This window comes from Neolamprologus multifasciatus, chromosome 15, assembly GCF_963576455.1.
Source record: "Neolamprologus multifasciatus chromosome 15, fNeoMul1.2, whole genome shotgun sequence".
In the NCBI taxonomy this organism is placed as follows: domain Eukaryota; kingdom Metazoa; phylum Chordata; class Actinopteri; order Cichliformes; family Cichlidae; genus Neolamprologus; species Neolamprologus multifasciatus.
In genome coordinates this window covers 7,458,660-7,475,432 of record NC_140453.1, presented here as the reverse complement: position 1 = coordinate 7,475,432, position 16,773 = coordinate 7,458,660, and the positions used below count along the sequence as shown (strand labels likewise).

At 38.0% G+C, this 16,773-nt stretch overlaps 1 protein-coding gene and 1 pseudogene across 1 annotated transcript; both read left to right on the top strand.

The window, feature by feature from the left end:
* The first annotated feature begins 4,859 nt into the window (after positions 1–4,859).
* On the top strand, positions 4,860–11,858 carry LOC146501461 (leukotriene B4 receptor 1-like). The gene has a single exon (XM_085134190.1). It carries the CDS (start codon positions 6,264–6,266, stop codon positions 7,236–7,238), a length of 975 nt encoding a protein of 324 aa, XP_084990316.1. The 5' UTR covers positions 4,860–6,263; the 3' UTR covers positions 7,239–11,858.
* Positions 11,859–14,983: 3,125 nt separating this feature from the next.
* On the top strand, positions 14,984–16,624 carry LOC146501460 (C-C chemokine receptor type 4-like; annotated as a pseudogene).
* Positions 16,625–16,773: the final 149 nt, after the last annotated feature.

The following is a 16,773-nucleotide window of genomic DNA, read 5'->3' as shown; positions in this document are numbered from 1 at the left end:
ATGAACTGAACAGTCATTCATCTTAAATGTGAGGTAGAAAAGCCAAATGATTAGGAAAAAAAACAAACAAAAAAAGCTTCCTCAATACTCAGCTCAACAAGTAGTCCATTCTGAGTGATTCACTCATTGAACAAATCATTCTTCAGCGTCAGTAGACGCCCTTTCAGTGGTTTGTTGTCCTCAAGGCACATCATAACCTGGATAAATGTGAATGTAAGCTCAAGTTTCTTTGGGTATTGTAGGTCTAGTGCATAGATGTACCCAAAGAGCAGGAGAAATGACTCAGCCAGATTTGTGGGACCATTCACAAGTATTTCATCCTCAACGACAATGCAGATGCTTTCGGGACTGAAGAGGGCCGAATCAGTAGTGTCATCCGTGACAATTGTCAGCAGAGCCACAGGAGTGTCAGTGAAGTCTGGACCATCTGCTGACCGCAAAACAAAAATAATACAAGAATGAGTTCAGCCCCACAAGGACACAAATCATGCTATTGATTAGAGGTGTGAATCTTCATAAGTCGCACGTTTCTTTTAGGATTATAATGTCAACGATTTAATTTGATATGGCGATACATCATGATGCATTACAATAATCTTATTTTGGGTTTGGTTTCAAAACATATGTTTAAATAAATGTTTTCAATAATAAATATATGCCAAGATATTTGTTTTTGTTATTTACCATGTGTGTTGGCTGTGTGAAGTTACACAAAGGACATATAAAACAACCACATGCTCCTTCAGTTGCATCAACTCTATGTGAATCATTATGTGATCTTGACAGATGAGCTTTCATTGCCTCGAATGATGGAAAAGTACAAATGCAACTGTCATAGAGACATGGCAGGGGGGGACACTCGTGAATATTGGGTATGCAATACAGTGTAGTGCCAAAATAATTGTCCCCGAGTATTTGAAGTTGCAGAACACAACTTGCATTTCCACTCCATTGGGCCAACTTCACCCCTGCAATTAAAATATTTGCAATTAAAGTCAAAACCATTTCAGCCCTGTTTGCACTTTTGGCTTTTCAAAATGCACTGTTTACACGCATTGTACTTAAAATGCGTGTAAATTTTTAAATTAGGTGGAACATAATTATGCCAACAAGTTCACACAGTAATTTAATTTTGTCTGTTCTGTTGCAAAAAAAAAATCTAAATATTTTGAATAATTCAGGGCAAAATTCTCTAGTTTCTTTGTATTTATTTTTTATTTAAATTAGGACACAAATTATAAAACTCACCCACTGACAACTGGTGAAATGTTGACTCTCTGTAGCGCTCTTTGCAGTCTGATATCTGTAAACAATATGTGCACAAAGACGACTTATTAATGTTCAAAAACATTTTTTGCACAGCACACACACGTAGTCAGCTGATCTCATCTGATGCAGATCTGCTCCTTGATCAAGTGACATTTGTCCGGATTTTTGGCACCAGTGACGTCGAATCAGCACCGCAGCTGGATGGCCCGATTTACATACCCAGCACAGCTGATACTCACCACAATAATTTACTAAGATTATATGCACTCCTGTTATTAAGTCCAGTTCAGTCTGTTAATGTTAACCGTTTCAAACTAATGTTAATAGGTGTGTTGCTAAGCTTAATAACTTAAGTAACAAACTTGAAATTTACCCGTCCTATTTTCCCCTTTGTTTTTTCTCTGTGCTTTGTGTTTGCGCGTGCGCAGTGTGAGAAACTGCAGTGACACCCTCACGACGGTCGCGAGGATTTCAAACAGGTTTGAAATCCTCATTACAGGTTAGGGAGTATTTGTGATCCGCACAGTCTGCATCAATGATTCTTTCTTAGCCTGGGAGCAGAACGCGGCTCTTTATTTTCATTTCATTTCAATTTATCTAGCAAAGATCGATAGGGTCTGGCTTAAAGGTGTCAAGGAGGCGCCTCAGTCTGGCTGGTTGAGCCTTGTCGAATTAGCGCGAACAATTTAGCTGAACTTCGTTCGTAGCACCGAGTTTGACCAGTGTGTAATGTTAAGCTGAATCAGGCGATGCATTTTTCCGCAAGCCTTGACTTGTAGAGCTCGCTTAGTGGAATACCCCTCTAAACTGTTAAAAGGATTTCGAGATTATCTCACAACCACACATTTGAGACTACGAAAAAATACAAACATGTGCCTAATTACCATCATGCTAACACACTCGTGTTGTTTATTATTGTTCGCTTCATGCTAGCGCACACACACATAGCTCAACAGCGTAAACTACTGTGTAACAGGGACACTTATTGAAATAAGTATACTCACAATACGCACGTGCATTACCGGCGGATACGACAACCGGTAGAAACGGACAGTAGAAAGTTTTAGTAGAAAGTTCAAACACACGGAGCTAGAACTGCCACCGTCAACTTCCCGGGCAAGAATACAATGCATTATGGGAAATGTTGCCCCCCACGGAAAACCGCCAAAACGTTACACCGTACTAATTTGAAATAACATTACGTATTTGTCACATTCGAAAACTTCTAAAATTACAATTACTTGGATTCGAATTTATTTATAACAAACATTCACTGTGCACAAAGTACGACTATATTTCCAGTAAAAAATAAAAAAGAATGTTTATCGAAATTAAATTTAAACAAAACAAAAACACGTTAGACTTACCAAATTTAGGGCAGTTGATGAAAAAAAATAAGGTGGTGGTCGTGGTGGGTTGAAGTTGGGGACTCTTAATCCACACGGGCTGGCCAAATCTTCCCCGCATCAAGGTAAATTCAAGATGGCTGACTCAGCTTTCCTGAGGGAGCGACAAGACTCCACCCACCAGAACGTCACTAATATATGCTTCTTAAACTTTTTGAGCGTTCCAAACAAATTAGCTAAAAAATATTGAGCCCTATTCAATTAAAGTTGCATAAAAGCCAACAGAGCTCAATACTTTATAGTTTGCTCAACTACAAAACGACATTTGAGTGTTATGAGCTTATTAGTTATGAGCTAGAACAACTGTTAGGGATTACAGTGATGGGATACCTTATATTTTATTTTAACAAACATAATTCTAAAAGTTTCTCCATTTTATAACATCCATTTATAAAATCCAATATAAGTAACAACTCTATTTGTTACAAAGTAACTGTGTGTGCTTCATGGGAGTATATTTAGACCATAGACCTCCCACATAGAAACTAACTGAGAACTTAATTTGTATTTTCTTTTTTGCTTTGTTTCTTTACCAGTCTCTATGATTACATTCCCTGGAAATTCTCAATAAAGCTCTGCATTGTTCTTGAACTGACTGGAAATTACTTCAGCACTGGTGTGTTTGGTAAACCAGGACACAGACACATTTTTTTGTCCCATCCTCTTGTGTCAATTCCCCTTTTTTAATTTTGTATTGGTACATAATACCACCAAATGAAGTGCTGCATTATATACATGCTGTATTCTAATCTGTTGCAGAGTCTCTTAAGCTACAAGAACTGAAGCTGCTGACAAACTAAAGTAATTTCCATGTCCTCTTCATTAGGCTCGGGGACTGAAATATTTGATGTTTAAATGGATCCAGTTTAAAGTTTCAGAGCTCTAATGTGAAGCTATCATCTTGGAAATAAGCAGCAAGTTGTTGTTAGCAGTATATACATCTCTATCAGGATAAAAACATTATCATCCTCTTCATCCCAAGCCTCATCTCCTTAAATGAAGTCAATTAAGCCAATTCACTGTTGCAGTAAAGTGTTAAAGGAAAAATTAAATAATAAACTGTATGGCATACAGATAAGCTGACACTGCAGAGACTAAGAGGCTGGGTTATAATTCAGTCAAAAGCCTGAATATTTTGTGCAGCAGACAGTTTTATACCATACCAATATTGGCCGTTTTTAATTGAAATGGCCACTAAAAATGCTAAGATATAAACTTAGGCTGAAATATTAATTGGGATGGAAGGACAGAATGAAATGTTTCCAATTGTTGAGTCAATAAAGAGAATTCTTGGCCTCAGCAAGAACAATCAAAACCAACTTTGGCCAGCAACTGCTAAGAAGTGTGCGTGCTTGTACAAAGGTCATTCAGCCTCAGTATTTACACTCTGTCCAACACGGATATATGAAGAATGGTAAGGAGCTCTGCGGTGATGGACAGTATGGTGATGGATCCTGCAGTGATGATGTCCCCCTGTTTTCTGCAAACACCACCATATATACTCATGAAACATGTTCTCAGGTATCTTTGTGATCACTTTCATGTTGTATGTATGAATGTAGAAATGTGAAATTATCTTCCCAAATCACAATATCATTGTTGGTCAACAATGTATTTATATATTTTTGGATTTTTTTATATTAGCTAACTTTTGGGATAAAAACAACTAGTGTGATGACATGATTTACAAGTTATGATTTTAGCACTGAATTATAAAAAAAAGCACAGCATCAAAAAGAAAAAGTGATTATAGATATGTTTATCCCAACGAACGAAAATTAACCAAGAAAATTCTTTTAAACAACCCAATCCCAATCCCAAAGCACATCCCTTTGCTAATGCAATAGCTAATCCGTGAACTAACGTAATTTGAAAATGAGTATATAAATAATTAATAAATATTTTAAATTTATAATCCATCTACTTTTTTTTTAAATTGTATTTTTTTTTTTAAAAAAATCTCAAAAATCTGTTTTGTTTTATTTGGAAATTATTATTATTATTTTTTTAAACTTTTTTTGTGTAATCCATTTTGGATTTGAAGTATTTGTTAAGGGATTAAAATTTATTTTGAAATTTAAAAAGTGTCTTTATTTTTAAATTACTATTGTAATGTTTAAATAAATAAATACATGCAATAATTAATGAATTAATTAATTTATTAATGCATATTTGATTGCAGAGTTCATTACTGAAGCACAAAATTCTTGATTTTGATGGCTCTTCTGGTCTTCCATAATATCCTACTCAATTTGACAGAAAGATCTGGTCTCTGATTATGTATAGTATTTAGAAAATCCATAGAGAATCACAAAGCAAAAAATAGATTAAAATATGTGAACAAAGAAAAAAGCAGCATCTAGGTAACAGTTCGAGCTATTCTTTGGACTACAAAGTAATTTGTAATCATGCAATCAAAATGCATCAAACATTTTACTATTTCCAGCCATCACTCAACCTTTCCAATAACCTCCTTTCATTCTCTCTCTCTCACTTGTCTCCATCCTGTGTGTGTGTGTGTGTGTGTGTGTGTGTGTGTGTGTGTGTGTGTGTATGTGTGTGTGCGCGCACGCCCTGGGTAAGTAACCCTCCCCTCCTTTTTTTAGTGTTGACCAATGACTGTTTGGTGCGGACAGTCAGGCATCACCACATATCATGTCATTGACTAATGAGATGCGACTTTGGAAAAGAAGAAAGTAAAGCTTCTCCAGCTCTCAGGCAGGAACCAGATGCCATCGTTCAATTCAAAGATCTGGCTCTAAGAGCTATTTCATTCATTCATTCATTCATTCATTCATTCATTCATTCATTCATTTCCCTTCTGAGAAGTGCGAAGTGTACTCGTGTCAGGGGCGCAGCAGAGGGTGCCACTCTGAGCTCCACGTGTGTTTGCATTGCAGATCACATTATTAGTAGAGCTCTTTGTGTGAGTAAGGGGACGTGGGTAAAACCTTGGATTTTGTTTTTTTCTAACTCAAGTCCAAGTTACACAAACAAACACAAAAAACGAACTATATCCTGTTCAGATAGGACTTGTTGGTGGAGACCACAGAGCCAAGCAACAGCCTAATTGAAATGTAGTTCAACAGCACAAAAACTTTAGGCTTTAGGGTAATATGTCAGAATTGCAAAAAAGGCTGAAGATCTGACGATATTCCAGAGTTACAAAGCTAAAAAACGGACAAGAAACTGTGTCCTTTTCAGATAGTCCAAGACAGAAGATATGTTTGCTTTTATTTTCCACTCCATCTCAAACTAAAAGAAATTTTCCATTTCACCAAAGACATACAAATGTGCTGCTAAATGCAAAAACCAAAAAGGAAAATCCAAAAGATTCCTACTAGCAAAATAAATGAATAAAAAGATTCAAAACTCCCAGTTATTCGTGTCCATATTTCCTTTTGTGGAAAGAGTTATGCAAAATTCTGAAAACATGGTGGCAGGTGTCTTTGGGATTTTGCATAGCTCTGTTTCCTTGTTATCAGTTCCTCTTTGACTACATCAAACAACAGCAACTTGTTTACCTGACTGCACATTTATTGTCATCATCACTTGCTCAGTACACACCCGAGCAAGCAAGCTTGCAGCATGGCACAACTCAACTCCACCAATATTATCTATAACATCTCCTCCTGTCCTGGATATTCACCTAATTTCTTCTTGGAACCCAGGAATCTACTTCCTGTGGTGGTGCTGTCCACCTGCTTCCTGCTGGGATTCCCTGGAAACATTGCTGTCATCATTCTCAAGCCAAACTGGGAGAACATGTCCAGTCTGACCCAGAGTTTGATGCTGAACCTGGCTGTGTCAGACCTGCTGTGTTTGGCTACCCTCCCAATATGGATTTACTACTTTGTCTGTAGCTGGACCTTAAGCCTGGCGGGCTGCAAGCTCATAACATACCTCATGTACTGCAGCGTTTATGGCAGCCTGCTGACTGTGACTGTGATGAGTATCCAGCGTTACCTTCAGGTCGTTCACCTGCAGAGGAGTTTTCCTCAGGTAGGAGCAAGCTTGCTGCTGGTTCCGATCTGGCTGTCTGCAATGATCCTGTCCATTCCTGCTTTAGTGGTTCGACAGCTGGTAGAACAACCACATTGGTTTTATTGCAAACATCAATACTTCTCAGAGGGCCAGTCAATAGCTGTGTTGTTGACAGAGATACTGGTTGGTTTTGTTTTATTTTCTATCATTGTTTTTTCATACACCAGTATCTACAGAAAGGTGAATCGGGCAGCTTTCTTCAACAATCAACAGACCACGAGAGTGATTACCAGCATCATTGTGACCTTTTTTGGCCTATGGGTGCCATATTTAGCCATAAATGTGATAGCAGTGGCAGCTATTTCCCTAAAAAATAAGAGCCTGCTGAAGTTTTGTGAAGACACCTGGAACGTTGTTGGAACACTAACATTTCTAAGTAGTACCATGAATCCACTCCTGTACACATTTACTTCTATTCATTTGTCCACTCTGGGCCAAAGAATTGGTAACCAGTTAAGAAGGACGTTCAGAAATCGGTCTCAGTCAAGAACTGTCACTGCAGGAGCAGCACCTCATTGATATACGCTCCCTGAGAAATGATTTTTACTCTGAAAACAGACAGTGTGTGGTCATCTCTATTTGTCACAGCAAGCTGTTGCGATTGGTCAGATAATGGACTTACTCGTTGAGCTGGTTCTCAACCAGAGAATTCAAACAGCATTAAAAAAAAAAATCAAAGTACCTATTAAATGACATCTAATTACATATAATTTCCCTTAGCTTATATCATACTCTCTAAAATATTTTTTCACCTGCTATGAAGGCTATGAGGCCCATTAACTGACTCTTATCAACTGTCATAACTCTTATGATCATAGTTCAGATTGGACTTTAGATTAGTTGTTAGCCAGAGGACCTGTGTAGCATGTCTCCAGCTACATGAATTCCTAAACCCTAACCTTAACCAAGCAAACTACATCCAGCTACTCCAAAGAAGCCTGCTGAGACAACTAAGCCCCTCGGGGCTGCTACTACTATTGGTTTGTGGATTGATGCTGAAATATCAATTATAATACCAGATAGTTATGTTCTAGAAATAATCTAGCTCTTATCTAGAAATTCCCATAGTAAATTGGGGAAAATTTGTAGTTTATGATTAACAGGAACATAATGGAAAGTATCTATAATATCTGCATTGTCTAAATGATTGGTAGGAACGACTTCTTTTTCCGTCTGTCATAATGATATCCTAATTTCGACTGTCTAAATGCATCACTGCTCATGTGTGCTCACTCAAAATGTGGAGCTGCTGGCAATATGTAGCACTGTAGCTGAATTTTGGAAAGTGACTTGCATCTAGGTTTAGGTTTTTGTATCTGTGTTTAAATGAGGGAATTCCCCACATCCTTAAAACCACAGATTTCCTTTTTTTTCTTTTTTTTCTTTTTTCTCTCTTTTTTTTTTTTTAAATTGTAGAGCATTAAAAGTGGATTATGTAGACTAGGTATCTTTAAAATATACAGGGCACTCTCAGTAAAACAACTGCTGTAGGCTTGAAAAATCCCAAAATACAACGCAAAATATTTTGTAGATAAGATAGCTTTAAAATAACATGGATCTATAAAATCTAAAAAGGTGTTTCTCAGCTGTATTATTATTTTCATTCAGTCACATTTGTTTTTGATTGGTACTATTTTTTTTATTTCTTCTATGATAATTATTCATAATTAAATACACTACTTTTGATTTTCCAAACATAAGTTGTACTGGCATCAGATCAGTACCATCGATACAGCCTGAATTTGACTTGCTATTAGATCGGAATGGAAAAGTCACATCGTACATCACTAATACGTACCTACGACAGTGACAACAGCTCATACTTACCATTCAGCAAGTTCATGACAATCAAAGCAGCTTCTCCATATTTTTAATTTTCTTCTTTTTCGATTTTAGAGGCTTGTGTAGATTCTGAGTTAATGTAATTTTTTTTTCACCGCAAACCAGTTATAAAGTGTAGTATACAGTATAAAGTGATTTGAGACAACTGCTCCTGTGATTTGGTGACATATAAATAAAACTGCATTGAAACTAAACAGAGGAGGAAACAACAATTAATGAAAAAAATGAATAAATGTTTGTTTTGGAGCTCCTCCTTCACCAGAATTAACCATCTTTCTCCATTCTTAACAACAGAAAGAGGTAGAAATAGACAAGAAGAAGGGCAGAGAGGGTGCTGCACTGACACTACAAGTCTATAAATCATGTTATCAGTTCAGTTCAGTTTTATTTACATAATGCTAAATCACAATAACACTCACCTCAAGGTGCTTTATATCAGCGGTCACCAACCCCCGGGCCTCGGACCGGTACCGGTCCGTGAGTCGTTTGGTATCGGGCCGCGAGAGTTGAGGCTCAGGTGTGAAATGTATAGTTTTCAGGGTTTTTATCGTTTTTCAGCGTTATTTTGTTATCGTTTTTATCGTTTACTCTGTTTTCCTTGGTCTTTTCACGTGTGTTAGGAATAAATTTTCTTTTTTTTTGGTACCGGTACTAGTTTTATTTTGTTGTATTTATCCGCGACACCTTAAAGGCCGGTCCATGAAAATATTGTTGTTTTGTTGTAGCAAAAAAAAGGTTGGGGACCGCTGCTTTATATTGTAAAACCCTACAATTATACAGAGAAAACATCAACAGACAACAAGTATTAGCAAGTGCTTGGTGACACTCCATTTTAACAGGAAGAAACTTCTGCAAAGATGCTGAAACATATAGGAGGGGCTTTTATAATATTCATTACAATATGAGGTACTGAAGTTAAATTTTAAATATGTTTAAACACAATACTGAAACATTCAAAATAATATAAAAATTAATAAAGGTATGTTACAGGCTTTGATTTTAATGATTAGTCAGTTGAACAGCCACATTTGTCAGAAACAATTTAACAGTTGTTTAGCACAACATGCATTTATTTAAAGGGAGAAAATTAGCAACATCATATCATTATTATATATATTATTGAAACACCTACCTCTATGGGTGACAAAAGGTGGAAGTGTCCCCAGACAGAGGACTGTTTTCTTCCATTCATATTCTCCATCATCATAGTTTTCTTTCTGTTTAAAGTTTCTTTCAGCAGACTTTAAACCTCTGCTTTAAAGTCTGCTTTAACAAAGTGAAACAGGCTTTGTAGCCTCAGTGTGAAACATCCCATCTCTAATCTTTTCATTTTACCTTTGCCTTTACATCCTGCATTTGGGCCCTCACTTCACACACCCGATTACAGGACACAAAGTCAAGTAACTTAGCTTGCAAATACTGTACTAGTATATGATTAATATAATATTTCCCAAAAATGAAATAGATAATTAACAGATAGAAATCAGTTAGAATTACTTTAATCATTTTTATTGATGTAAATATTAATAATTTCCTTCCCCGGTTCAGGTTTTTGTAATGTCACTAGTTTATATACTATTGCATAGTTTTACTTTTTCAACACCTCCCCCTACGTAGCGTCTCAATTTTTAAAGTATGAACTGTACCTGTTACAAAGTAACTGTGTGTGCTTCATATTATTTTATACAGGCTAAAGTCGTTCAGCATGGAGCCTCCCTGAGAAGTAAATTTGTAATCTTTTCAAAGTACTTTCAGCTTTTACTTTTTTATTTATGATTTTTTGTTTTCATCACTCTGTGATTATATTTGCTGGAACTTCTGAATAAAGATCACCATTGTTCTTCCACTTCCACTGATATTTGGTTCATCCATCTGTATATCCTTTTTTTCAGGCCATCCAGGGGCCCTTTGTGTGTGGGTGTATGTTTAAGTAAAAAGGGTCTTTCCTAGAGTAACTCTGTTAGTCTTGCCCTTAGAAGCAGAAGAAATGCAATCTTGTACGCTCCCTCAGGCTTTCTGAACAGCTGTCTGGATTCATTTATAACCCTTTATTGTTGTCTAGACACCACTGTTAAAAAAATGGTCCACCCAAAGGGTCAGAACTACTGCAGGAGAGCCTTTGGTCACCAATCATCCTTCCAATGCCAAGATGACTTCTTCCATGTACCTGTAAAATCATTCCTGTATCAATGCACTAGAAGAATACTGATAAAAGGATGCACTGTTACAATAATTCATGCTAAAGAAATATTATACGTCAAACTTATAGTAATTAGATTTACAGTGGCTTGCAAAAGTATTCGGCCCCCTTGAACTTTCCCACATTTTGTCACATTACAGCCACAAACATGAATCAATTTTATTGGAATTCCACGTGAAAGACCAACACAAAGTGGTGTACACGTGAGAAGTGGGACAAAAATCCTACATGATTCCAAACATGTTTTACAAATAAATAACTGAAAAGTGGGGTGTGCGTAATTATTCAGCCCCCTTTGGTCTGAGTGCAGTCAGTTGCCAATAGACATTGCCTGATGAGTGCTAATGACTAAATAGTGCACCTGTGTGTAATCTAATGTCAGTACAAATACAGCTGCTCTGTGATGGCCTCAGGGGTTGTCTAAGAGAATATTGGGAGCAACAACACCATGAAGTCCAAAGAACACACCAGACAGGTCAGGGATAAAGTTATTGAGAAATTTAAAGCAGGCTTAGGCTACAAAAAGATTTTCCAAGCCTTGAACATCCCACGGAGCACTGTTCAAGCGATCATTCAGAAATGGAAGGAGTATGGCACAACTGTAAACCTACCAAGATAAGGCCGTCCACCTAAACTCACAGGCTGAGCAAGGAGAGCGCTGATCAGAAATGCAGCAAAGAGGCCCATGGTGACTCTGGACGAGCTGCAGAGATCTACAGCTCAGGTGTAGTGATGGGTCGTTCGCGAACGAAATGGCTCTTAGAGCCGACTCTTTGACGTGAACGACGCGAGCCGGCTCCTTATGGCGTGGGTTTTTTTTTTCTTTCTCTCAGCCTCTCTCTTGCACTTTTTTCTGCTTCACTCAGCACGCGAGCCTTGTGCTTTACGCTGGGCAGAGGGGGGAGGGGCGGTAGTTACACTCAGCACAGGAACAGAGCCAGAGGGAGAGAGAGAGAAAGAGAGCCAGGGACAACAACGTCACATTAGAAAGGTATAGTAATCGTCCACAACTATTTTCAGTTGCAGATGATAAAGGATTCAGAAAGTTTATTCATGCAGGCCCATATGACAGAGAATGTGCATCTTATTTTTTTTCATGTTTTAATTTATTGTTTTATTACCACAATTGTGTTGTGGTTTGCAGTGTTTTGTGTTGTTTCACTTTAAATTTGTAAAAGGAAATAAATAAAAGTATATTTACGGTGGCCCCTAGAGACAAAGCACATACAAACTTCAAATCACGTACAAACTCTGAAGCACGTACAAACTCCAAAACACGTAAAAACACGTACAAACTCCAAAACACGTAAAAACTCCAAAGCACGTAAAAACTCAGAAGCACATAAAAACTCAAAACGCGTACAAAAGACAACAGAAGTGCTCCAGGATGCTAGGGGCAGTGTTGAGCTTTTGTTACCTAGTGGCTACACAAGCCAGCAAGTACCAACGACCAGATTTGGTGTGTGGTAATAACAGGTAAATGAACAATTTTTTTTTTATTATTTGAATATATATGAGTGTCTGTGTATAAATACACAAACAATACACACATGCTTTCAATTGTGTAATTTAAGTGATCTAGTAGCTCTGCTTTGGAAGTTCAGTTCATGCTAGAAATGTGTTTTGGAGTTTGTACGTGTTTTGTCTCTAGGGGCCATCGCATATATTTATATATAAACATATATAAATAAAACCACTTTTTTTACATTAGTAATTGCTTTTGTGCATAATTTTATATTATTGTTAATAATAAATTAATTAAAGCAACAAAACAACCTGAAGAGCCGGTTTGGAGCCGAAAGAGCCGGCTCTTTTAGTGAGCCGAACCGAAAGAGACGGTTCTCTAAAAAGAGCCGGAAATCCCATCACTACTCAGGTGGGGGAATCTGTACATAGGACGACTATTAGTCGTGCACTGCACAAAGTTGGCCTTTAAGGAAGAGTGGCAAGAAGAAAGCCATTGTTCCCAGAAAACCATAAGAAGTCCCGTTTGCAGTTTGCCACAGGCCATGTGGGGGACACAGCAAACATGTGGAAGAAGGTGCTCTGGTCAGATGAGACCAAAATGGAACTTTTTGGCCAAAATGCAAAACGCTATGTGTGGCTGAAAACTAACACTGCACATCACTCTGAACACACCATCCCCACTGTCAAATATGGTGGTGGCAGCATCATGCTCTGGGGGTGCTTGTCTTCAGCAGGGACAGGGAAGCTGGTCAGAGCTGGTCTCTGACGACTCTGCCATAGTCGTCCTCATCACAGGTAAGGACGACTCAGAGTACAGACAGTGGACTCTGGACTTTGTGGACTGGTGCCAGCAGAACCTCCTGCTGATCAATGCCGGGAAAACCAAGGAGTTGGTGGTGGATTTCCGGAGACGCAGACCCATCACACTGACACCGGTGAACATCCAGGGAGTGGACATTGAGATAGTGGACTCGTATTTGTACCTGGGTGTTCACCTGAATAATAAGCTAGACTGGAGCCACAACACTGATACTCTTTACAGGAAGGGTCAGAGCAGACTCTACCTGCTGAGGCGGCTGAGGTCATATGGAGTCCAGGGAGCGCTTTTAAAGACCTTCTATGACTCTGTGGTGACATCTGTCATTTTTTACAGTGTTGTATGTTGGAGCAGCAGTTTGTCGGCAGCTGAGAGGAAGAGGTTGGATAAACTCATCAGGAAGGCCAGCTCTGTTCTGGGATGCACCCTGGACCCAGTACAGGTGGTGGGAGACAGAAGGACTCTGGCCAAAATAACATCTCTGATGGACAGAGTCTCCCACCCCATGCATGTAAATGTTACTGAACTGCAGAGCTCCTTCAGTGACAGACTGCTGCATCCTCGATGCATGAAGGAGTGTTTCTGCAGGTCCTTCCTTTGTACAGCTGTTAGACTGTACAATCAAAACTGCTCCCAACAAACACAGAGGCTTGTATCAGCGCTGTAACTTGGCACTATTTTATCAACCGATTCACACTATAACCAGGGTTTGCCTCGTAACTTCATTTAATTTTATTTAATTTAATAACGGTACAGTACTCTGTTTTTGGTAACAATTGTCCTTGATGTAAACATGTAAAAATTGTGTATGTTTCTGTTCTGTGTCTTGTGTACTGTTTGTTTGTATATGTGTCTTTCTTGCTGCTGTTACACCCAAATTTCCCCTTGTGGGACAATTAAAGGATTATTCTATTATTATTATTCTAAATTTCATACAAGTTTTAAGCCTGAGGACATGTTTTGTCAATTCTAGTGAATAACAAACAGAAAACAACTGAGAGTACATACAGTAAGCAAATGTAACTCCAACTACAATGTTTTCGTAACCAAATTAATTAACTTTACTGCCTAACCATAACCAAACACCTGCTACCACCTACCCTATCAGTGACCGTAATAACAGATTCTAGACATTTTTTTTATTAAATTTTATTATTTCTCAACTTTAGATGTTTGTGTTTACTCTGAGTTGATGCAGTTTTTTTTAAGTGAAAGTCTAATTTCTTTTCATTTACCCCAACCAATCCACTACATGGCCTCGTTCTGCCAGAGGCTTCTTCTTGTTGAAAGGCAGTTTTTGTTTCTCAATGTCACCTAATGATCGCTCATAGGGTATCATTTGATTGTAGGGTTGTTTTTTTTCTATATTACTGTAGGGTCTTTATCTTACAGTATATGTACTGTAAGGTAAAGAAATGGTGTTGTGTTTCAGTGCTATATCAATACAATTTAACTCAGAGCTTAAATCTGGGACTCTCCACCATTTGACTCTAGCCCCGAAGAAACTTCTCGGATGAGAGGTCACCTTCAAGTTGCATCTTCAAGCAACTTAAAGAAGTCCACATGCTTTTCTTTCCAAGCTCATTAGACTACGATGACCTGGATGACTGGGAACCTTCACAGACAACATTTTCCCTTCGACGATCCTCCCATTTTTTGGTGCATGTTGAATAGGAATACTAGAGAGACTGATATTTACTGTAATGCATTGATGACAGCCACATATGGATTTCAGACAGATTATTCCTCATCACTTCACTTGTTCCTTTAGGCCGATATATCCTGATTATAGTTGTTATAGGCTAAAAAGCAATAATGTATGGGTTGGAAAAATTTAATGTTCTTTTTTTTTCATTTCAATTTGTAAATAAAACTAATATGCCAGTTATACAAACACATGCAAATGTGTATAGGTAGAAAAATGCAAAATCCAAAAATAAATAAATGCAAACATAAAAATTCTCAAGTTTTACTAACAAATGATGTGTATTACAGACATAAAGCATTTACAGTATTTGCAGGATTTGGGTTGAGTTTTATTCAGCACATTTTTGTGGGAACAGCAGCAAACTTTGGTACATGGTTATAACCTGTAATAAATTCAAAAATGTATAAAAAGAGCCATGCAAAATCCTGACACCATGGGTGTAAATGTTTACATTGAAATGACTGTTTCCTTGTTGTTAGTTCCTCTTTGACAGTTCACGTGACAGGACATTTATTATCATCACTTGCTCAGAGCACAACATTACCTGGAAGCTTGCAGAATGGCACAGCTCACCAACGCTGTGGTTACTTCTAACATCTCCTCCTCTCCTGGATATTCACCCCACTTTTCATGGGACTACAGTGGTATAGCTGCTACAGTAGTGCTGTCCACCTGCTTCCTGCAGGGATTCCCTGGAAACATCGCTGTCATCATTCTCAAGCCAAACTGGGAGAACATGTCCAGTCTGACCCAGAGTTTGATGCTGAACCTGGCTGTGTCGGGCCTACTTTGCATGTTTACCGTTTCATTTTGGATTTACTCTTTACTTAACAGCTGGACCCTGGGCCTGGTGGGCTGCAAGATCATAACATATTTTGGGTACTGCAGCATTTATGCCAGCCTGCTGACTGTGACTGTGATGAGTGTCCAGCGTTACTTTCAGGTGGTATACCTGCAAAGGAATTTAAACCACGTACAAGCATGGAAGCTGCTGGTTCCACTCTGGCTGGTTCAGTGGTTCGACAGCTGGTAGAACAGTCGGATTGGACATATTGCAAACATCAATACTATTCGGTGAACCAGTCAATGGCCATGTCGTCGACAGAGATAGTGGTGGGTTTTGTTTCAGTTTCTGTCAATGTTTTTTCATACATCTGCCTCTACAGAGAGGTGAATCAGGCAGCCTTTTTCAACAATCCACAGACCACCAGACTCATTACCAGCATCATTGTAACCTTTTTTGTCGTGTGGGTGCCATGTCTTGCCATAAATGTCCTGGGTGTGGCAGCTATTTCCCTAAACAATAAGGACTTGCTAAGGTTTTGCGAAGCAGCATGGGGCACTGTTACAGCACTAACGTTTGCAAACGGTGCAGTGAATCCACTCCTGTATGCCTTTACTTCTAATCGTTTGTCCACTCTGTGCCAAAGAAATGCTGAACATTTAATGCAGAAGCTCAGAATTCCCCCACAATCTAAGTCAGCAAATACCGTTTCAGACGTAAGATGACAACGTTGAAAGCTCTTTAATTATTTAGATTTTTTTTTTCAAATGATTTTCCCCTTGTGATGCTGGATCTTCTCTGTCCTGCACTGTAAAACAACAACAACAGAAATATACAGCAAAATAATTGTGTGTACACAACAAAATTACCTAATAATATCGCCAATCACTGTTCTAATACAATTAATCAGACCTAACATTACAGTGCTGTTGGATTTTATTATGTATCTTATATGCAATGTTGTACTTTTACTTTTAATCCATAATTAATGTCATAATAATATAACACCCATTAAATAAAAGTCAAAATACTTTTATTAAACTAGTAAATGGGTTTAAAAATACAGCAATCCTATGTTTGTTTTTTATTATACTAACTGTCTAATGGGTTTTGTGTGTATTTTAATAAAAAATAGTAACACTTTACAATAATGTAACACTATTAAGCATTAGTAAGTATTAGTATGGTTGTAGTGAGTGCTTAATTCATCATTTATATATCATTACTCCTCCTTGG